The sequence below is a fragment of the Haliotis rubra genome, unplaced genomic scaffold (genome assembly GCF_003918875.1).
Source record: "Haliotis rubra isolate DU_JTF1 unplaced genomic scaffold, ASM391887v1 Scf447, whole genome shotgun sequence".
Lineage (NCBI taxonomy): Eukaryota > Metazoa > Mollusca > Gastropoda > Lepetellida > Haliotidae > Haliotis > Haliotis rubra.
The window spans coordinates 308,706-333,900 of record NW_025767132.1 but is presented as its reverse complement, the minus strand read 5'-3'; the positions used below and the strand labels follow the sequence as shown (position 1 = coordinate 333,900).

General features: G+C 37.0%; 1 protein-coding gene across 2 annotated transcripts in view; it reads left to right on the top strand.

The window, feature by feature from the left end:
* The window catches only part of LOC124289707 (E3 ubiquitin-protein ligase TRIM9-like), a 189,592-nt gene that overhangs the window by 98,350 nt on the left and 66,047 nt on the right, over positions 1-25,195 (top strand). For both annotated transcript variants that reach the window (XM_046726335.1, XM_046726334.1), the window contains exon 4: positions 19,934-20,090. In XM_046726335.1, the coding sequence (XP_046582291.1) occupies positions 19,934-20,090 (157 nt within the window). The remainder of the gene's footprint in view (positions 1-19,933; positions 20,091-25,195) is intronic.

The following is a 25,195-nucleotide window of genomic DNA, read 5'->3' as shown; positions in this document are numbered from 1 at the left end:
ACTCTGTACTTGAAATGCTTGTCTGCAAGTTACAGCCTATGGATGATGTTTGGCAGTTGGTCTCATGTCTTCATGGGAAGTCAAGATGAAACAGCTATGTTGGCTTTTCACTTGAGTTCTGATCAAGACCCTACCAGAAGTCAGGTGTTTCTGTCTTTTATCAGCCCAGTGAGCTGCTGTTGAGGTTCATGTTCTCCGCTGCTGTATTCGTTTCTAAAGTTGTCCATCGCTGCTAAGGCTGTTGTTTGCATCGCTCCTGATGAAAACATGGTTGTGGATGATTTCCCTGAAGATACTGTAAGTGAAACAGATGGTTATTAAATAATGTTGTAGGAGGCAGTGGTTGCCATCTTGCCAGTTCCCGTTTGGAACTTGCCGCTGGGGATTGTAAAGGAAGCCCTCATCCTTTGATCCAACTACTTGTGCTATTAGTAGCTCAACAAGTGATGGTGCATACGTCAAAAGTCAGAACTCTTCACTTATTTCATCTTCTGTTATAGACCCGTGAAGAGAAAAAGGTGCTGCTTCATCAAATCCCCAATATGATTTGGAAAAACGTTCATCTTTACCATATATTAAATCAGCTTGCCTTCCTACAAGTAGTCTCACTGCCCGACATATAATAGCCCCCCATTTCTTTTATAGAATGATTCTTATTGAACTATATATATTAACATATCTATAGCTAGTGGTTTGGCAGTTTTACCTGAAGTCATGGCGATGCTTATTATTGAAATGTTGATTAGAAGTACGTTAGTCTTACAAGGTGTATTAGTCTTAAAATCATCTTCATTGTGGTAACAATGGGATGATAAACTTTCTGATTAATGTTAACAGTTTTGAATTGTGTAAAAGCAAGTATAAGAAACATGTGTTTAATAAACACCCAGTTCATGGTCGACATAAATTAGTTAATCTCCTTGACATTTGCCTCTTCTGTTCCACTGATTACTGGAGATGGAGAGAAATGGAACATCTGTCAATCGTGGTGTTTTCACCATCAATTGATTTTGTCCCGAGGAGTTGAAGCACCGAGGCACTAGAGGAGTGTGAAGGGTTGGGCTGCCCTGACCAGCTGCAAGTCTCTGTGTTCTTTCATCTCAGCATGGAACAAACCAGGATTTTAACACCATTATAACTAGTGTCAGCCAAACGAGAAACCCCCGTCCTCTGCCTGTTTTAGAAAGGTGTGGTGTAATGGATAGAGCCTTTGCCCAGAGAGTATAAGGTTTTGGGGTTTATCCCCATCCACACATAACAGTACTTTTTGTTACTGTGCCTGGGGATTAAGGGGATGTCACTACAATGGTCAGTATACTGGGTTCAAGTGGTAAAACCATGTAAAACAGCAGCATGGTGTTATTTGGATTGTTCTGTAAAACACAAAACACACACAGATGACATAGAATCAATGAAAACTGACTTACAGATGTCATGTTCTTTCATTTTTTCAAGGATCTTTACGAAGGAAGTGCACAGGTACTAGTATAGTATCTGTGTTGAAACATTGTCCTGAAATAATCAAGGAAGTTGATATCCATGTCAAGCCTGTCTTCTCTCCTGTCAGTGCTGCCAGTTACCCCTTCTCAAAACATTCTTTCTTCACTTGCTCTCATACTCTATTAAATCCCAACCATGATTAGATTCCGAGCCAAGCTGGCTGATATTGTGATTTGTTGGGTCTGTGGTCCAGCTTGACTTGTTCACAGACCGGCATTATGATGATGTAATATTCTGGCTTTGAACATGATTTGCTCACATACTAATCCATGTGCTCCCTTTCCAGAACAAGCTTCTCCCTTTTCATCTTCATCCTTCCAAATCTTTTCAAATGTATACCTTGTTTCTTACCCTCACTTCTGAAGTACTTCATCTCCTTCCAATCCATCATTGCCTGTTCTCAATTTTCATCTCTGATGATGTAGGGCATGCACAAATAACATAGATCTCAGTGTACCAAATGATGGTTGTAGAGCCAACTTAAATGGGGTTCAGATTATCAGGCTCTATGACTCGGCTGTGTGTGGATCATTGTACCCAATGTTGTAGTGAGTGTGTTTTATGCCACTTTTAGCAATATTCCAGCAATATCGTGGCGGGGAGCACTTCGCACATTGTACCCATGTAGGGGAGGTGGGCACACACACGGAAAGAGAAAGACACACACACACACACACACACACACACACACACACACACACACACACACACAAACACACACACACACTGTTGTAGCATGTAGATCATGATATCAACCACTGGTTTCTGGACTTGGCTCGGTAATTTAAAGGCAGCCATGATATAGCTGGAGTATGACTGACTGGCACAAATAAAACAACAGCCATATCTACATCTCCCTTTCAGACCAGACAACCATGGCTTAACCCATTCAAACATAAACCTTGAATGTGAAAAAGAGTATAAAATTAACTGCTCTATATATAACATGTCTTATAGTTTATCAGTAGTGTGTAAGAGTTGTATAATTAGTTGGGGAATGTAATGTTTATCTTGAAAACTTCAGCATATTTTGAGAAATTGTGGCAAGATGATACAAGCGATCTGTCAGTTTTTCAGGTCTACAATCTACATTGACTGTTCATCTTCTACAGGGTATTTTGACAGGCTCTCATGTCTGTGAAACTCAGTATGAATAAACAGCATCGAGGACCCAAAAAAATGTTCTATTCCATAGTATGGACGTTCAGAAGAGCTTGTCTCCATCACTTCCTTTGAACTGTCTGTAGCCAGGCAGCGAGCATCCTCCCTCTTCTAACACATACAAACAGGGACCACACATATAAACTCTGGCTTTGAACCTTTAAGGATAGGTAATTTAAAGAAGAACAGCATGCAATTCAGCCTTAGTACATAAGCATTTTTTTCCAGACAGTTACCCAAATAAATAAATAATTTTATTTTGAAGAAGCACTTAATCTACACATGTCTGACATGAGTACATTGATGTAGATAGTTATAGATGGTCAGGAAGATAGCATCTCAACCATGCTTCATCAGTTTCCATGTTGACCAATGAGCAAGAAGGCATCGGTCAGTTGAGTAAACAACACAAGTGACCACTTCACCCTTTTGACCAAAGGTGCGAGCCAAAGCCAATTGGCTGTAATCATTTGAGTTAATTAACCTCCATGGTGACTGATGCATGTGGCTTGTCTAAATATTTAGAGGTACAGAATATCTGTGAAGTTAGGAAAAGCAGTTTGAAGCACAAGATGGGATTGATATCTATATTGCACTTTGAACTCAAGAAGACTTGTTCATTCAACTCAAGTATGCACTTTGAAGATGTAAACTGAGAAATAGTTGAGTGGCAGGAAGTTTAGTTCCATGAATCACTTGTGTACATTGACTTCTGTTTGTTCATTTATAACTCATTTTGATTATGGTTGATACAACTACATGGTGATGGCATTCTTTTCTACTTTAGTCATCTTTATTGTTCATCAGCTTTCAGTAGTCTTACAATACCAAGGTACATGGGATGCCATCATCTTTCATAACATATATTATTGTACATCTGACTAAGTAGAAATGACTTATTTAATAGACTCTTTTCCTGTTTTCATTGGCCTAGAAGCAGTCAGTTCACATTTGCCCCTTTCCTGGGCTGATATTTCCATTACATCCAATATCATGACTTACCCAACAACACAGTATGTTCATTATGATGACATTGATATATTGTAGAAGTCTTTTATTCTACATTGTATGCTATATCAAATTTATACATTTGATAAGGTCAATAGGTCTAAAATCGATCCAATCCATTTTGACTACATTTCCGTAAGGAAATAATGAGCTCAATATCTGTTCCTGTGAACCTGTTACTATATGTTTTATATTATTCTTACTATTTCGTTAACATAGACATTTAGGTGCAGGTTGCACATGCAGCTAGATTCTATTTCATTGCAAATTCAGCTACAAAATGAAACTTTGAACTCTTGTATGTATTATCAATCAATTTGATGTCAATAGCTCAGAGGATACATACTGTCAGGATCAAAGACAGTCAGGGAATAATCATGGATATTTACGTCTAAACTGACCTTTCTGGTAATTGTCTGCTCTAGATTGTCTACTCTTGCTTAACTTTGTTTCAACTCTAACCTTCATACATCAACAATGGTAGAATTCCAGTACAATTGACACTGTAGGGTAAGAAAATAGCTTGCTGACTTGGTATTGTTAGTTGTTGAATTTGAATATGTTGCACACTTAACATGTTAAAATTGTTATGTGGTTGTGCGATTTCATGAGTACATGTTTTTGGTTGATGTGAAAAGAGGTGTGTGGGTACATTAAGTAATAAAGATCAGGGCCCCCATTCTACATTGCTGTTTTACTGCTACCAATGCACATACATGTCTATGTTAAAGTATGAGAATTATAATAACCTCAGCGCCATGATCATCCTGTGAAACAGAGGCTGGCACTATGATCCATTGTCTTCATTTCAGAAATGAAATCCACTGCAGAATATTTTCAGTTTGTTTTCCATGCTTATAAATACCAGTAATTTGATGTTCTTTGTGATTTGTTGGTTGGACACTTGCACCATCAAATGAACACAGCAAGATCACAATAATAGAAGAAGAGTAAATACAATGTAAATCGTGCTGTATGTGTTTTGTTGGTTAAATATTGGGTTGGTTTTTTTAATGATTGAAGAAAAGGTTAATTAAGAATACAATTACTAATTAGAATTTAAGATATTATTAATGGATTTGATTCTGTATATTTCAGTTTTTTTAAATAAAAGTAAAATACAACAAACAAGGGCTTTGAATTTCTTTATTACTCCGGTAAGTTATGTAAAAGTTCAAAAAGGTTCATTGGTAAGGAGAGGTAGGATATATCTCCACATAGAGAGCATTCATCTGGCTGATGCAGATTTCTGTATACAGTTGCACTTCAATGTCAAACTTGAAGGTGGTGAATTCATTTTTGTCTTGAACTCACCTTCCAGTACCTGTAGGTTCCTTCCATTTCTGTGATCATCTGCCAAACTGGATATTCCCGGGAATGTCTTGAACTTGTTTGGGAGTTTCAAGTATCCAAATTAAGAATACATTTCTCCTAATGAATCAAATTGTACAAATTGTACAAATTGAGAGGGTGTTAGTGAATCTTTTATTCAAGTCTATTGATATCTATTATACATAGTATGAAACCAAGAAAAGATTACATGGAAAAACCTCTCATAACATAATGTTTCAGAAATCCACTTTGTTGGTTGTCTTTAATCCCTGATCACTCAAATGAATTTCCATGCCCCCTGTAGTTTGACATGAGGTTTGACTGAACTTGTATGAATATGAATTTAATTCAAGAAAATATCATCACAAGCACCTTAGTCTTAAAAACTTGATTGGGTATTGGTATTGTATGACAAATCTCTGTTTCTGTGGCCGATTCCAAATGTTTGACTAAGTCAGGTCTGGAATGAATATCTCTACTCTAAATAGGCATTTGTTTGAATCTGTTTTCTATATCGTAACAAAGTGGAATAAAAAGTCAGTTGAAAGAAAGTAAGCAATTAAGTCTGGCAGCAGTGTTGGAGAATCTGTTCCAGGGGTTACCATGGGCCAGGTTGTTTAGGGGATGCCACCCATGGTACCTCATCGAACATCCCTTGTACTGTAAGCCTTATCACATCAACTGTTTAATGAAGAAAATTGTTCTTCAGTCTAGGAGCAATTTATAATGTATCCTTCTTATGTATGAGCTTTGGGCGTCCTCTTAATTACTTGCAGGCTTTTTATGTGACTTGAAATTATGTGAATTGCTTACAAGCGTGCATGTTTGGGCTGGCCATTTCACAACGCTTTAGAACAGGCTGATTCTGCATGTGACACACACGCCAAATGTGCAAATTGTATTTTTCTTTAATACAACTTTTAAAATCAATTGTTTCTCCATGTAAACGATGTAGAGAAAGTTTATTTTTGTAGTGAGGGTTGTTATTACGATTGCACAGGCCCTACCACAGTTGGAAGGAATGATTTAGGGCACACAGGCCCTACCACAGTTGGAAGGAATGATTTAGGGCACACTCAATTATTACTGGCAAAGCATAAATAGTCACCTAGTCACCTTTTTGTTGTATTTTTTTCAGTCCATACAATTTGGTTTCATCTTTGATATGCTGTGTCCAATGAATGTTTTTCTGAGGTGTTCTAAAATTTGTTTGATGTTTAGACAACTGTTCTAGAAGAAGACCTGATGGAACATGAGAATCTGACATGGCTTTCTTAGACATAAATAAAGAGAAGAAAGCTGTAATGTTTTCAATACTTGATCTATAAATGAAGCATGAACTTGGGGTGTTAAAACAGTTTGTTACAACAAACATCACAATTCACATGAACAAAAATTTGTAGGGTGAGCAGCTTGCAATGTGCAATGTGAGCAATGTTTTGTAACAAATGTTACTGTATTCAGTAGTTGTCCAGCCATATGATGGTGGTCTGTAAATAGTAGAGTCTTAACCAGTCAATCGAGTCATTCACATCAAGGGCAGCTATCTGTACAGTTGGGATATGATGACATGCATCAACCATGACAGCAGACCTGACCACTCAGTGGCATTACTCTCTTATGACAAGCATGGGTTGTTGAATATCAATTCAATGAAAAGTATGGTACTATCAAATCAAATATTATAACCAAGGAAAACTTGTGTTTCAAATCCAAAAGCAAGGGGTGCAACTCTGCTACTGGCCCTGTGACCCTTACAGAATCTGTTACAACTGTGGGGTTTGTACAAGAATAACATCTTTTCAAGCAATTAGTACTGTTTGTTTCTACTAGTAGATACTTGATATGGTAATTAACTGCTACCACTAAATCTGTATATAGAGAACTGATTAATTGCTATTTGAGATGCATTCCATCTATAGAAATCTCAGAGCCTAGATCTTGTGAAATGATTATTCTGTTGACTGTAGAGTCATATTAAGCTAATCATCATGACTGACATAAAATGTGTCTGTGACGTGTACATCCACAGTCTGTAATCACAATCTGGATATAGATTGCTCTATTTATAGGAGGCAGAATGAATATGACAACAAACTTTGGAGTGATCTTGTGTCTATTTACCTTGAAATGCCTGATCTCAAGGAGAAAGTATCAGTATTCCAATGGGCCAATTTGCCCTCCTTCACAAAAATAATGAAAGTCTTTCATATCAACTTGCCTACTTCATCTCAATGTTTTGGGGTGTATCTCCTTGAGAATGGCTGCCTCTTAATCTTTTATTAATAAAATCAGAAGATAGGAATGTATGTACAATGATACTACTATCAGCTCTGTTTGATTAATAGTTTGTAGGTGTTAGAGTTTATCAAATGTTGATCAGTCCAAGGACAGTGATCATGGTAAATTTCATTTCTCAAAAAGTTGTGTTTTTAACATTTCATAAATCATTGCTGCAAATATTTAGGGAGGCTTGCAGAATAAGTATGTAAATCCACACAATGATTCCGATTTTTTATTTCTACAATTATCGAATTTGTTTATCAGAGTTTATAAGGTAGCCTAGTGGATAAGAGGAATTGGTGGTAATGTTAAAGACTTCTTATATTACCAGAATAGAAGCCAAGTCTTATTGTCTCTATCATGATGTTGTCACAATATTCCAATAAGCATAATGAAACCTCACTCATTTTCCGAGATATTGGTCTTGGTCGTTTCGCAATTCTCTAAATGTAGCATTAATTCATCTGACTTTATTAGTGTTTGATGTGACATCTCTTGCTTGTCATGTCGTAGTTGACCCTGATAAACAGTTTAAAGTTAAGAATTAGAAGGTTTCATCTAAATTTGATTGAAATTGTTAAAGAGTTGAACATTTTATGTTCCAGAGGGTTGAACGATGTACTTTCAGTCCCACCTTTTCAAGTAATGAGTAGTGTGTAACCTGGTTTTGGTTTGTGGGGGTAGAAAACTGAGCTGCCCTGGAGTAGACACAGTCACAAACATTTTTCAAGTTTGAATCTGGTAGACAATGAAATATCTAGGAGTGTTTCATTGTTACTTTTTCCAGAATTGAGCTGATTGGTCAGTGTGTGCCTGGTATAAACAAACCCCACAAGATTCTGTTCTCTTGTCCGTACAGACATTATAGTGTTTGATGTGACATCGCTTGTGACATGTGACATTTCATTTAAATGTCTTAACATATGAAATCATGTAAATAAGGATTTAATACACATGATATGAAGAGCTGGGCATTTGTGTACACTACTACGTCTGGTCTTGTGGTGTACAAGCACATTCAGCTTTTAACACCTAGCATGGTAAATCACACATTTAACTGAACAAATTGTCAGTGTCTATCATTAATCAATGAATAACCTTTGCTATTTAACCACCTTGTTTTCACCAGATGTATGAACACTCTCATGTTGTGACAATGGATGGAGATGTTGTACATCAAGAGTCAATAATCTTTGTGATATGTTGAATTAAATCATATTGTTTAGGCATATCTTAACAATCATGTAAAAATCACAACCCTGGCATGCTTGTCATCTCAAGTACACATTTGTATCATATATGAATCTGACGATGCTAAAAGGAAATTCTGGTAAAGAAGCATTTCCTTGTTGAAGAAAGCTGATGAAAGCTGATTCAACTTCCAAGAGCTCATCCGTACCACATCATTTTATCTTGTAACAATATTGATCTTAGCCTGCTTAGGAAGGATACAACTCCTGGAATCTTTAGTCATTCAATGTCAAATTCTTTATGGGAAAGCCCTAGTCAATTTGTATGTTAAATTACCTAACAAAAACCACTTAGCGGTATTATATCAATTGTGCTTTAGGTAATACTCCACTATCATATTGAGTTTCATGGTTTTGGGTAAGAGGAGAAATTCAAGTTAAAGTGGTTTTATCTATAAGACAATAATTTTATTTGGAGATGCAGGCGATTAAATTGGTTCAAAATAGAAAGTCTTTTTACCCCAGAGGCCTTTGGTTTCAGCCAAGTTCTTGTGTAGCTGATAAAATTATTTTCATTAACAAAGATTGAGAGTAACAGACGAATAGGCTTGGCTATCCACAGTGACACTAAAGGTTTGGAGGAATTTAAGATAAGGGATGAAAGTATCTTGGGCTTGGTTCCAGGGACACCTGTAGCAGTGTTGTAACATAGTCACTATCTTAAATGGTGCCTTCTCAGAGGAACAGCTGCTTTTCTTACCTGTTGATATTTCCACATATTTAATCAAGAGCTTTTCTCTTTGGTAAAAGATGAAAGTCATTTTTTTTCCAGTACAGCAGTTTTCTCCGTATTTCATTACCTTGTGATTCAGTGATACTTTTTTTTTCCACTTCTGTTTCGATTTTAAAAATCTGAATTTTTCCCACAGTTATTCCTGGGCAATTTGAGTATTTGGGCAATTTATTTTGTTGCCACGTCCACCACCTTCTGTTTGTGATCCCAACTTTAATGAGATCCCTTACACAGGGAAATCACTTTTAGGATTCCAGTGGCCAAGTAATGCGGGAAAAAAAGTGATTTTGCTCTATATTTCAGTCAGAGTTTCTAAACCATTACATTTTTTACAGACTCCCAGTTCAAGTGCCTTATCTTGAATGAATTTGTCTTCCTTATTTTCTCCTAGCAGCTTTCCTTCCAAGGATCCCACCATATGCTTAACTCCTGTGTTTTACATAGTGAGGACCCTAGTATTTGCACCATGCATGAACAGTAGCCCATGGCCTGGAACTAATACTATCTGCTATCAAACTGGATGCCAAATATTTGGAATACAAACACACCAACTACTGATATCTGCAATAACAATTTGCCATTCAGATTTTCACCTACTTTCATCTATTTGTCAAGATACTCACCATTTTGCTTTGATATCAGAAATGGGTTTAAATATTTGGATCATTGGAGTTTACCCAGTACAATGTTATGAAAACAGATAAGATGTTGTCAGTTATATATTCAAAGTCATAACAACTTTCTCCTCATTCATAGAGATCTTAGGGTTAGGAATTCGCACCATGAACAAATCAACGTTGAATGTCAGCTGTATGTTTTAAACTGCTTTAAGCTCAAATAGTCTATTCATGGCAGATGACTGTCATTATTTAGCCCATGAATAAATTGAGAGTATCTGTTTGATGTAGTGATGACATGTAGTCCTTTCATTTAGCAGAAGTTGTTCTGCCAAAATATGAAACGTATCCTGTACATTGCACAAATGATTGATAGCTGTGTACAGTATGTAATTTGAATCAATGACAGATACAAGAACTAATTTGATAGAAGAACTTAGATCTTTTACAGAACCATATAGAACTGCTTGTAAATACACTTAAGAGGATGTTGAAAGTCTGTGTTATGTTGTCAGCACAGGAAATAGATATGTAAACATGGATATCTTGAGATAAGCCAGACTAAATATTGTTGGTATATTGATCTTATAATCCTCAGGTATTACAGACGTATATACACTTGGTATTCATAATAGATACTGATACTGTGGTTGTACCTATGCATTTTAATGTTAGAGTTAACATCTACCAATGTTTGCTGTTTGTTTTTATATTGATAGAATTTGTTTCAACAGAAAACTGGCATAATCCCTGGAAAAGACATGAAAAATTGTCAGGCTAATGGTGTATGAACCTTACATAAATGTTTAGGCCTGCACTAAATGGGTGTTTTCCACCACATTGAGCTGATATGCAGTGATATAACTGTAATACTCTAAAGTGACAGACTCACTCACTAGCTCATTCCATCATTTCTCATCATTTCATCAAGTTTGGTATTTGCTTTATCCAAGGGTAGAAGTGTAGGCTAATGGATAAAGTATTCACCTGGATAGGTTTTAATCTGTCAGTGGTTAGAATTGTGAGTGCAGTTTCTTCTTTTTCCCGGCTGTGACATTCCTTGAATCTTCAGGCATGAAACTGTTGAATTTTGGTTGAGTACTCTAACCAGACGGTTGAATGTCACAACTTGATTAACCTTGTGTTATTTATTTCTGTAATATGTTTTCTGCTGTAAGAAAACCTTTTAAAATGTAATCATAATCTGATATCAGAGAAGGATCATGCTTTTGATTGTACATAAATTCTTATCAATGTTAAGAAAACTCTTTTTTCAGGTAACATTTATAAATTTCTTGGCATGTTTTTGTGTTTAAATGTTTTCACAAATGCTTCAGACATTGACATGTTTGTAAAACGTATTACATGACTTGCACTCAATCCTGGTCAACAGGGTGTGGGATCAAACAAGCTACAAGGGGTCCATGAGGGTGCTTTTCATTCACAATCTTCAAAGGCCGCTAACTGTATTATTACAAAACATTGAAATTCTGTTGCTGGCAAAATAGATTACCAAATCTAGACCTGCCGAAACTCTTGACCTAATTCCACAATGAAGTAACCAGCAAATTTGTTGTCCCAACATGAAAAGGCCGGTTCCCTACCATTAAAAGAAATCCATTTCTGTATTTGCCAAATTTGTCAGGTGGCACGAGGGAATAATCTGGTGTAGCTGCACTGGTTCTTCTAGCTTGCTATCATTTCATTACTGCAGCAAGTATCCATGTTGAAAATAGACCCTTATTGCAAACTCATACCGTGTGGAGTTTATCACAAAATGTACATAAATTGAAAGAAATTGCTGGTTAAGTTGGTTGACTTGTCATACTTTGAGGGGAATTATAAAAAGGATGTGTGGTGTGTCCCAACCTTGTCTTTCAAGCTCTGCTAATTGGCTGGAAAAAAGCGTAAATGTTTGGAAATTTATGATGGATAGTTTTGGTTCTTGTGAAGTCAATGATATGAATGTAGGAGTTGAATGTGGAGGCACACTCTCCAGCTTTGAAGGTGGATAAATTATACCACACACATACACCTCAGCACAGCCTCTGCATCATCTGTCGTTTATTATAATTTCTTATGACAGTGTTTACTAACAAAATTCAAATCTGTGTTTTCATCGTGTAAACATACATGTGGTAAAATGAATCATTTTGTTCATGGCCACTGCACTCAAGTAATTTGTGAAAGATGGAATCGATTATATCGTGGCCTCCGAGATACCAGCTTGTTGCATTCAGCATTTCTGTGAATTAAGGTTTCAAAAATAAACATAACCTAAGAATGATACATACCTCATTACATATCTGTATCAGCTCGTAGATCCTGAAAGTTGTTAATGTGTCAGGGTATCAGTTGTATCAGTCTCATATCTTTTTAAATGTTTGTTGCTTTGTTGCAGTTTATTCATAAATATAGTTGGAGGAATAAAACATGAAAATGAGACAAGTATTGACTGAATTAAAGTCAGCATATCTTACGCTGAATTGACTAAACTGAGCGGATGTCATGGTCTGCTCATCCATCACTTGCAGCTGTGGCAAAGGATATTTTGTCAGTTTAATTTATGAGACATATTTGGCCATATGAAGCACAGTTCTAGACGTTTCAAACCTGGATAGTTCCTCTGCTGTGAATAAATACCAGTACACCCAGCCCAGAGGTTCACAACTGAATGTATGTGAGATAGATATTGTTGTCTAATCCTGCAGTCAGCAATTTGCTGTTATGTGATGAAAGAAAGTGAATAATGGGGTCAGGCAAGGGCAGACCAGTGGTTGATGTTAGGAGCAATAGTCACATAGTCAGGCTATAAGGGCACAGCTAAGTGGAACATAGTAAGGACTCTTGTATATAACAGATATTTATTTTGATTATATCCTTCTCCTTGACTATGTTACGTGTTTGACATATATATACTGCCATGAATATGAAAGCCAGCATATTTCCAACTGTGACATTCAGCAGCTGCAGCAGACACCTTATCCCTAAGCAATAGTTATGTTGCTGTATAGCAGAGCTCTAGATGTGGTATTTTGTCAGCTCATATTTAAAGGTAAACATACGAACCTCAAAGACTGGGTTTTATTGTGAAAGTGATGAAAATAACAGCTTGTTCTTCCCTTGTTCGAGGCATCGGTTTGCAGGGATAATGAATGTTGTGTCACTCATTTTGAACTCGTTTGTGATTGAGGGGAGGAATACCAAGCATGGTTGTTATAGAAATGTCAGTGTCAGTCCAGTTAAAATAGACAGCTTCCATGTATAGATACAAGGGTAAAGATATTGATAAATGATTTGTCCTGTGCTCAATGATTTATGATCTAAGGTTGGATGCTAAAATGAGAGTGGTCATCCACAGTTGATTTTACACTTTATACATACTTTCCCTGGACACAATATTGGTGGTCATGTAAAAAAATTTGAGTCCTTTGATCAGATGCAACCCACAGACATTTTGATCCAAGGTTGTATTTTAACCAGCCAGTAGGTTGACATGGTAATGACACCGTGCTGCACCGACAAGGTAGGGATATCATCCGTAGGACTACACACCTTGCTTGAAATGATACTGCTTCCTGTTATACTGACAGAGTGGGGATGCTATCTGTCAAATGACACCACTCCTTGTCATGGCCACAGAGTGAAGATGTCATCTTTGAGATAACACCTCTCCCTGTTGTACGGATTAAGTAAGGATGTCATCTGTGGGTTGACTCTATACCTTAGTGTTCAGACAGAGTGAAGATGTCATCATTGAGATAACACCTCTCCTGTTATACGGATTAAGTAAGGATGTCATCTGTGGGTTGACTCTATACCTTAGTGTTCAGACAGAGTGAAGATGTCTTCATTGAGATAACACCTCTCCCTCTTATACGGATTAAGTGAGGATGTCATCTGTGGGTTGACTCTATACCTTGTTATACTGACACTGTCTCCCTGCTTTGGATGCACTTGATCTCATTACGGCATTCAGGCACTGTGTGGAGGTTGCAAATTGCCGAACATGGCATAAGACCTCATGAAAATGTCTTTGTCGCCTTTTCTGAAAAAGTGCCTTTTTACAATGTGATTATCATTATGAAATACTGAAATGTGTTGTGTGTCCCCTTTGTACAATTTAACAAGTGATATATGGAAAGCATTACTAGCATTGACAATTATGCCTTTGTATGAGTTTCAACATGGGCTTACACAATTTGGAACAAACATTTCACGAGAACTGTTTTAATAGAAGGACTTCAAAGAGTGCAGTGTTTCCTTGCCTTTGAACATGTCTGATGGGATTTCAAACTTTGTTTTAAAAAAAATGGGTTATGAAAAAAGGAATTGTTAAATGCTTTTACTGTTCTTGCAAGAATTCCATAGAGTAAGATGCTGCAAGGGAAATCTCTTCCGACCCAGCATGATGTGTCTAGAGACACTGTGGCAACATGGCCTGGAACTATATATACATCTGATGATAATGTAATGCCTCCGATGATGTGGTAACACAATTTTGCTGTTGCCATGAGGGGCAAAATTTCCATTTTTTTATTGTATTTTTGCTTGCTTGTAAAGGTAATGTAATCAAAACATAGTTTCTTCTTAAAAGATGTTACGTAGGCCTTGAATTGAATTCACTATGAAGTAAATACATTATTCAGTTTCGCACACAGTGTTGATGGACATGACATGGAAGATGTCACCTTGCCCAGTGTCTCTTGCATACTGATTGCTTTGGTGATTGTATATATTTTCTTGCTACATCAGAACTTAATTAATGCTTTCAAAATGGATGGCAACATTTCCATATTTATTGCAATATAATTATAATTCAACAACATTTTGGTTTTGAAGAAAGGAAAGCATAAAGTGTCATCTAAACCATAAAAGAGTTAAATGTTTTGATGCATTCAGGAAAAAGCAGGTTTTTTAATATCATAATTGAGTGGGTAAAGTACAACAATATCAACATGTTTTGACGCGGTTGGTTGCATTACAAGGATCAATGATGACCTTGTATGGAAACAGTCTCGATGATGCTTATCAATGGAAATCTGACTGATAATTTTAGGTTGAATTTAAACGGCAGTTAACTCAACGCCTGGTACTTTTTACTGATCCTTTGGTATCGCATGACAGTATCTGGCGTCTTCCTGACCACTCACTGTGTTTTTTTGTGGCGAGGCTTTTTATCTTTACGATGTTCTGCACCATCTAACGTGTATGTGTGAGATTTGTACCTTAGAGAGGTGCTTTCATCTCCAGCCTGTTAAATTGTCGAATGGACGTTATGCGTTTGTCTGCTCGATTGGCCAGAACTAATTCTGGAGTGTTTTCAGTGCATTCTTGGACACCAATATATTGTACATTTTTCCCACTGGGTTTTGCTGTATAATGTCAACTAGCAACAGCCATTCCTTTTAATCATGATTCATTTTGGTGAACATCACTTTAGGTAAAATCCATAGGATCAAGTTTTATTATTTTGTTTAGTGTATTGCTTTACACATGACAACATTGTTGATTGCAAGAAATTTGAAACTATCACTGTCATTATGCAATAAATAATGCACACAAAATGTACTAGTGTTAGAAACAGTAAATTCTTCATTGATTCACAAAATTGTGTTGTAATAACAACATACACACACACACACACACACATATCACATGTAGAATTTTGTAATGATTATTTTCACAAAGGCAGGTGGTTTTATGTCTTGTGCATGTGTTGTTATTTTTAACATTACAATAAACATACAAACAATCCTATTTCTTTCGTAAAATACCTTAGAATTCTAGCAGTATTGTCAAAATAAGCACAATAGATTATTACCAATAAATATGTTTCATGCAAACATACTTCAGAGTGAGAATAAGAAACAGACAGTTTTGGTGTTGAAATAAGTGAAAACTATGTTCATCTATATATGCACATTTGAAAAATGTTGCTTGTTTGTAAACAGTTGTGGTGGAGTTGGAAGGGGTTGTGAGTGTAAGTGACTGATGGGTATAATGACATGGTATCATGTTCTGCGAAAGAGGTGCATCTGTGAGCAGGACGTTCCTGTGCATATACCTTCTCATGGAACAACACTCAATAATGTAACTTGATGCAAGTAAAAAACAGAACATACACGTGAGAGGCTTTAAGTTGTGAGTTAAACAGTTGCTTGGTGCACAACTTGTACATTGTGTTCGCTCTTAGTTGGTTTTTCAAACATGTGAGTTAATTTTTCCAAGTTGGTATTGCCTTGCAATCAGGCTGTGCTGTGTTGTGGCATGACTGTCATAACAGTTCTGTTTACTGCTAGATTGGTCTGCACTGCTTGAGGAATAGAACACAGAGGTGGAAAACCCATTTGCCTGTTTCTTTCTAGTTTTTATTGTTTCTGTTGATGTGATGACAAGAGAAGGCTTTGTCGTATTTGTCGACATACAGACCACACATCAGTACAAGGTTTAATACAACGGTATCAAGGTATTCAAGATGAAACTGGAGAGTGTTGCCAGCCAATGTTATGTCTTCCACAGACATCATGGCATGCTCATCACCATCTTCAATTGCAATACTTTAGTTGATATAAATAAAGTTAGAGGCTTTTCAGGATTTACCTTGGTCTTACCTATTTTCAAGTAAAGAAAACTTTCAGTTATGCTTTGGTGAGGGGTCCAAGGTATGAGTATGGGGTCTCAGTGTGTCAACATGTGCCACACTTTACTTCATTTCAGTTATATTTTCTGATGTCATTTCATTGAACATTTTAAAGGGGATGCCATTTTGAAGAAAGCCATCCATTGACTTTAAATTTGGATTATGCCAAACTACTTTTATGCTGAAACAGCATTCTTGCAACTGTTCCTGGAGACTGTTATATAAGTACATAACTCTGTTAACAAGCCCCATGATTGTCTTATTTCAGGATGCTAAATGTTATGGAACACAAATTATACACCAAATTAACATTCTGTTTCTTGTAGTCTGAGCTCTTCATTATATCCTTAGCTGTAAATTAGAGGCTAAATGTGGAAAAGTCAGCTCTGGGGGAAGTGGATCCTGTATTGTTATTCTGCCTTGCAGAAGGATCTGTTGTTACTGCTTGCATTGGAATTTGCAAACAATTAGTGGGTCCATCTGCACATAATTTTCCATTTTGTCTCCCCAGGTAGACGTTTTTCTCATTTAAGAAATTATATGTCAGATCTATTTTAGGAATGTAAGACTGGCATAGGTAACCTAACAGAAAGTAAGCTCACCTTGAGATAAGCAAGTTGAAAAAGCCAATATATGTGCCCTGGGGACCTAGTGTCAGATTTGATTGCAAGTCCTTTCTTGTACCACCTTGAAGGGAGCATACCTCAGTGGAAGTGCAAGATAAATTTGCTGAACAACATCTTCTTAGTAGTTGCAAGGATGACGTGCTTATGAAAAGTAGGTTTAAGGACATGTTGTTATGATAGTATTTATTGTTTTAAAAGTACTACTAGTAGTTGATAGGATGAGAATGTTATGTGTATTTGTATTTTCTTAGTGGACAGTACAATACTAGAGTAAACTGACACACAAATATTGTTATACAAATAGTAAATGTTGAAAGTCACTGTTATACCTGGAAGTAGTGTTATGTTAAGAAGACAAAGACACACCTTTAGGATGGCATTGTTATACTTGTAGTACTAGCCGGGAGGACAGTGTTATACCTGGAAGTAGTGTTATGCTAAGAAGACAAAGACACACCTTTAGGATGGCATTGTTATACTTGTAGTACTAGCCGGGAGGACAGTGTTATACCTGGAAGTAGTGTTATGTTAAGAAGACAAAGACACACGTTTAGGATGGCATTGTTATACTTGTAGTACTAGCCGGGAGGACAGTGTTATACCTGGAAGTAGTGTTATGTTAAGAAGACAAAGACACACCTTTAGGATGGCATTGTTATACTTGTAGTACTATCCGGGAGGACAGTGTTATACCTGGAAGTAGTGTTATGTTAAGAAGACAAAGACACACGTTTAGGATGGCATTGTTATACTTGTAGTAACTAGCCGGAGGACAGTGTTATACCTGGAAGTAGTGTTATGTTAAGAAGACAAAGACACACCTTTAGGATGGCATTGTTATACTTGTAGTACTAGCCGGGAGGACAGTGTTATACCTGGAAGTAGTGTTATGTTAAGAAGACAAAGACACACGTTTAGGATGGCATTGTTATACTTGTAGTACTAGCCGGGAGGACAGTGTTATACCTGGAAGTAGTGTTATGTTAAGAAGACAAAGACACACCTTTAGGATGGCATTGTTATACTTGTAGTACTAGCCGGGAGGACAGTGTTATACCTGGAAGTGTTAGTGGCATTGTTATACTTGTAGTACTAGCCGGGAGGACAGTGTTATACCTGGAAGTAGTGTTATGCTAAGAAGACAAAGACACACCTTTAGGATGGCATTGTTATACTTGTAGTACTAGCCGGGAGGACAGTGTTATACTAGAAAGTAGTTGTTAAGAGGTAGTGCTATACTTGTAATAATGAATAAGGGTGGAATTATGTAATAGTTGTGAGGATTACAGTGTTGCTCTACTTCCATGTTCTGGGAAAAGCTTGTGTACATGTAAATAGTTGTCAGATGATGTTGTTATGCAAGTAGTTGTTGTTGTATATATATATATTCTGTTAATTCTAGACAAAACTTGCATCATGTAGACATTCACTCAAACAATATGAGCCATACCAAGATAATGTTCCTCCCTAAGACATGCAGTGTGAATGCATGTGGCACAGTTTGTAAACCTTGTTGAGATGACCTAGTGGTCCTACCTGTTGGTATCCACCATTATTCAGTGTCTCACACACTGTAACACATATGATTAATATGATCACAAATTACTTCATGAGCTTTGGAACAATACCTGTGCTGCCTGATGTCTGTAAATGACTGGATGTGGGTCTCTTGAGACCATGTCTCAAGAAGAACAAACTGCACATTGCATGTTGATATGTAAGGTGTCTAGAAAAAGGCATGTACCCTTTGCACCCCATGCCAGCTATGCCACTTCATATCAATCAATGTAGATTCAAAGGCAGATACTTTGTGCTGAAATGCTGCAAACCACATTTTTTCTCCATGCTTTTTCCCACAGTTTTTGTTCGCTGCAATGAGACAAAAGTGAAGTGTTGATGGTTAAGTGGTTTCACACACTGTGTGCTGTGGACAATACAATCAGTGTCTATGCATTTGTTGAGGAAATACATACAGTCTCATTATGTGCAGCTAATGAATCCTCCTCCTCCTCATCCCCCCAACTGTTGAAATAGCTTACGCAGAGAAATCAGCCGGCCATGACAGATTCTAAAGAGAATTACACACAATTACATCTTGAATTGTTCAAATGATATTTTTCTGACTGTTTTCTTGTTTGTTCTTTATCCTAAAGAGGAAAAGCACATTTCTTTATGTAAACAACTATTACAAAAGGTTTACAATCTGTTGGTGAGAGTATCTGCTTTCATGGAAGGAGTATCAAAATGCAAAAGTTGTGTGTACATTATTAGCAAATGTAAGGGGAAAACACTCAGTATTTGTCATAAAAAAGGATGGTGAGGTAACCTGGTGGTTGAAGGGTTCAGTTTCCGCCATTTCTGGGAGTCCTTGGGGTGATATTGCATAAAACCAAGTGGCATATTCCATCTAGGTTACATCAAACTGTAAGTGTATGTACAGGTCCAGGGATGGTGGACTAGTCAGACATGTTGCTGACAGCTTGAACAGCACTGACACACACTTAATCATGTCACACAATATAACAATCATCACTTAGTTGGGTTGATCACAGTCAATACAGACAGTCTACTCTGCCCAATACTGACTGTACTGTATACAACAAGACAGAGGTCTATGTTTTAAAAGAATCCCTTCATAACAACATTTCCCTTGCTGTTTTGGAGAACATTTAAAAGCACTTATGCAAGGTGATGTTCTGATAGTTGTCCCTAACTATAACTGTTTTATACCTTCTCTAATGTCATACTTAAGCCATTAACAAAGTTCTATATGTTTTCAGGTATCAAATGGACTGATTGAACGAGTAGCTGCAGCAGACACCAACTTTAACAAGGAGATGGAACTTGCTCCGAGGGTGTCTCCGGAATTTGAGCTGACGTTAGACAACACACCTGTTTTACATGCCGTCCAGACCCTCAACTTCTTCCAGATGAAAGGTAAGCTTACAGTTGTCTCCCCCTAGATTTCTGAAGTCTGCAGACATGTATCTAAGAAACTGTATATCAGATACTCTGTGTGAAAAATGGTGGGAAAGCTTCAGGAGAGTTGTTTTGGACAACTGAATCAGTTTCTCTATGAATTTGTTGAGGAAACATATACTGTTTCATGGAGTGGAACTCTTCTATCTTACAACCACCCTACCAACATTCACACCCCACCCCCATATTGACCCTTATGGTACCAGAATATCTTAATTTCTTGTAGATAGTAATAGTGTTCTTCTTTTGACAAATGTGACAATGGATTCAAAGGTTCTGCCCCCAATCACATTGGAACGGACTATAGTCATCCCTATCCTCATTTCCTCTCAAACACAGGGCTGTAATAGCAGTGGAAGTTGTAAATTGAGCGTTTGCTTTCACCTTCAAACCATTTAATCTTCGTTCGTTGTTACATTAGCACCCTGGTGCTTGTATCTATTATATTTGGTCATTTTACTTGAAACGTCCTATTACGTTCCAGAATTTATTTTCCTTCTACTACAGGTTTTACTGCATCAGTTTGCCTGACAACTAATAAACAGATATTAACCATGATGAATTGTCATCAGACAGCTATTCTATTCTCCACACTACTATTGATGAAAATTGATTCTGTATCAATTTTGTATAAATGGGCAAAAACTAGACAAATGCATAACCATTTCTAGATCATCTTGCATTTGTCCTGCATAATTCTCCATCAAAGATAGTGGCATGTTTTCTCTGTCAGATGCAGTCTGATAAATTCCTGGTTGTAGATTGTCTTGTGGGAACTATTATTTATGGTAATCTTGATTTGTAATGCTGCTATCCTAACAATTACTAAGTATGCGATAAAACACTTGTACAATATCCGCATACAGGATGCAGTGTTTTATTGGTTTATCAGCATGTCCATCTATGCAGCATGAAGTTAAAAACTCAAAAAGGAAGTGTCATTGTTATGGCTGCCTGGGGAGTACAGATTTATTGTAATTATCTTGGAATTCATTTGGTGTCCATTAATCTGTTGTTATCTGGAGTATGGCACCTGTTTGCCTAATGAAAATGGAAATTCTGATTAGTTTGGTTGTGATAAGGTCGAGTTAACATGGCTGATCAGATAAGTTGAAGAGATTGAATAGTTCAGGTGTTGGGAATATGATTGTAGGTTTCTTTAGATTTTACGGACTGCCTCCGTGGTGTAGTGGTTAGAGCAGAAGGTCGCGGGTTCGATCCCGACCGCGTCATACAAAAAAGACGTTAAAATATGGTACTTGTTGGTCCCTGCCTGGTGCTCGGCATTAATGGGTACAACAACGACTGGTTGGCTCGGAGTCAGTATATAATGTGTCTGAGTGGGGTATTCATGCTTCATTGCGGCATGGTATCTCAGTGGGCTAGCACTATAAAACCAGCTTAAGTCTGGGCTAGTACAAGCAGCCGCACATACACATACACATGCATGCACGTCGTCATATGAGCGAAATATTCTCAAGCACAACGTAAAACCCAATTTCACCTCACCTCTTTAGATTTTACCATTTGTGTACTCATGTCCTCTAGGATCTTATTCTAATCAATTTCATCAAAGATAATTTACTTTATGGATAATGAGGTGTTAGAACATATGTATCAGTTTTTATGTATCAAAAATGATTAAGGCACCCTTTGTTACTATTTCTAAATATGTGCGTACATTGTGTTAGCTATAAAGTTTAAACCTTTGCCAATGACAGTCATTTATGCCTTTTGACATTTACTTGAGTATGATACACAAGGTTTTATTATGGGTAAATTGTCATTATGTCAACTTTTGTAGTTTTATGGGTTTCTATTGATAGTATTTATGTTGCCTAAACATATTTGTCCAGTGTTGATGTGGAGCTTGTCTCAAGGGCCTGGCATCAGTTGGTATTGGTCAGTTGACATAGCATGTTAAGGGAAACAAGCACTTTCATTAGATTAGCCTGTAAAATCTGTCTGAAGGGGTTGTACAGTTTAACTTAGTTGTCATGTAAGTAGCACATGGTCATAAACTGATTTAACACTTTCACAGTAAGAAGGCATTTGAATAATGAAGTCTGATGGGTGGAAAGAGGTTGAACTTAATTTGATTGGTCATGGCTCATCAAGTCAAGCAGAACATTCAATTTGATTGGTTAGATATGCAAGACTAGCCCTTAGGGAGTCATTACAAGTTACATACTATGAATTGATGGTCTCGAGGGACTGGTCATTGTAAAGATCGTTTCCAGAAATATTGTAGTCACTTGTGGTTAAGAAGTGTTTGGAGAACTGGGTTTTAATGTCCCTGTGTGGTCATCTAGTGTGGTCATGGGAGAGGGAGACAGGCTATTATGTGTTATTGATGCTGTTTTAATGTGACAGATTGACCATGTAACAATGAAGGAGGAACAAGGGGTTTGGATGGAGACAAGGGAAGGGGCTCAAGTACATTGTTCTGGATATGGCACCATGGTCAGAAAAGAATGAACATGAATAGGAAAATATGGAATATGCAACAGTAGGCAGTACTTAGGATTTTTTGTAGGTGCAGTGAGGATGATTGTGATTTTTTATGACTTTTCCAAAAATTCTCAAGGCGACCCTGGCGTTAGTGTATGTTAAAGTATGGGAGTTATAATCACTTCATCTATACAATCATGCTACAGGGTGTGTTTTGTATCCACTACCTATTTTGAAATTATTAAGTATTTTGCAAGGTGGGCCATGTTTCCTGCCTCATTAGACAAAATATCACACAAGATAAAATCTTTTCCTTAGAAATTAGCATCTTTATGTCATGGCTACATGAAAGTCTGTATGAACACATGCATACAAGCATAAGCTGAGTGTTCTGTATAACCATTATATATCATTGTAAATACTGATTCATGTCATGATAATTTCCTCAAATATATTTTTCTTGTTTGAGATTTTGGGGGATAGATGAGTAATGGGAGCTTTTAGTTCTTGGAAATGGTTGTTTTGTGCAGCTTCTTTAAAGTGAAAAATGCAGTTTGTTAGTCAAGGGATAAAAGATTATGCTGTCATGTTAAAACAAACTGTGAAATATATAGATTTATCAGAACATGTAAAACTTTTAAATCTAACCTTTATGTATATCGGCAGAGTGTCTTATAAAAAGTGTGACTTGACAAGTGATTGATCTAATGTTTTGGGTTTTCTTGATTTTGAAAATTAGAGACATATCAGTGTATTTGAAAGTTGAGACCCAGTCACTTTGCAAGAAACTTTCAACTGTCCACTTTGCACAGATAAATTTTAATGTCAAATTGGAAAAAACCCCGACTTAATATGTAGCTTAGATTGAAAGCTTCCACTTTGTGTCATGTAGCTTGCAAATCATGATTTCTGTGTAATGTTGCTGGGTATGTAACCATTGGATGGAGTATGCTCATGCTCTTTGGAATTGCCTTGAGACTGTCATCTTTCAAAATATCTGATTCTGATTAATTTTGAAGTGGAATCTGATTTTATGGAGATGAGCTGATTACATGTATAATAATGTCAATCATTTTGAAGGTCATGTCATGTTAACGAAAACAAAAGCAGGGACTAGTTTTGCAATCATTGTCACAGAAGTACAAAACCATGTCACCAGAAATTAAACATATTTGTTCCCCAGAGGACCAATGGTTTTCATTTCTTTGTTTGAGGACAACCACCACACAGAAGGGGTCTGGCATTATCAAATCATCCCAGTTGTAACTCTCTAATTCTAATTTGGTTCCAACCTGTGCAATGAATGACTGAGCAGCCATATTGGAGTTCCATCAATGGCCATCCAGATTGGGCCATGAGGTCAAAGTTAGCCATTCAGTCTTCAAGATTGCATGATTTACAGAGTTCTTCAGCCCATGTTTGATGTGCAGATTAACAAGATCAACTCTTTCTGTCACACTTTTCTGACAGATGTGAGAAATGGTTGGCTGATAGGGCAGTTTGTTGTTTTTGAGAACAAGGACATCATCCGGACACAGAAAATACCGCTGGAGCAATATTTGCTCAGACTGGCCTGTGGTAGAGGATTATCTGATTGCATGAAACAATGGAGGATGATTGGGTCACAAACAATATTGCACAACGGGGGACAAGTGGCAAGTCATAAGTTGTAGTTTGAAACATGCATGGAAGTGATAAATAATAGTATTTATCAGTTTGCTTGTTTTTCAGCCCAGTATTGCCTGAGATTTTAGAAACCAGGCCTGAGATAGTTATAAACTCAGATTGTAATATCAGGTGAAACAGTGAAGCATTGAATAATGATAGCAAATACTGCTTAATGCAGTATAAGAACATAAAAGCCAATGCTGTGATCCACATTTTTCCTAAAGGCCATTTCCCACAGTTATGTTTAATATCAGTATTACATTTTACTTAGCAGATTTCCCTTGGAGATGTTTTAAATTCTAGAGTAAGTGGATCAGGTGGTCAGGCTCGCTGGCTTGGTTGACACATGTCATCGGTTCCCAATTGCACAGATCGATGCTCATGCTGTTGATCACTGGATTGCCTGGTCCAGACAATCGCCATATAGCTGGAGTATTGCTGAATGCGGCACAAAACTAAACTCGCTCACTTTTTTTATGATGATAATAGTAAAGTATCTCTTAAAATAATATAGTATTTTAAAATATGTTCTGTAACTTTGTCAGATGACAGATAAAATGTCAACAATTTTAATTTAAGCATTTCTGCAAACATCAAAGTTGCCATCTTGTAATTTTGTGTTTCACATGAATCATTGAACAGCCATCGGCAATTTTTGTAACCAAGAACTGAAAGGAATTTAACATCACTTGGAGCATGACTCGTACTGCTGGATGTCAAACACTTGACTGTTTTCACCAAGTCTGTTACATCACTCAAGTTGGGATCAAAGTCATGTGACTTGTTACATGAAGAGAAGCATGACAAAGTGACATCTAATGGCTGCTCACAAGTCAAAGTATTTTCATACAACTTGGTGAGGAGAAAGTCAAGCTGAGGTATCTGGACACCACCTGATCCTGTGACCATGGGGGAGAAATGTCAGCCAAGTGGATAGTTTCTGT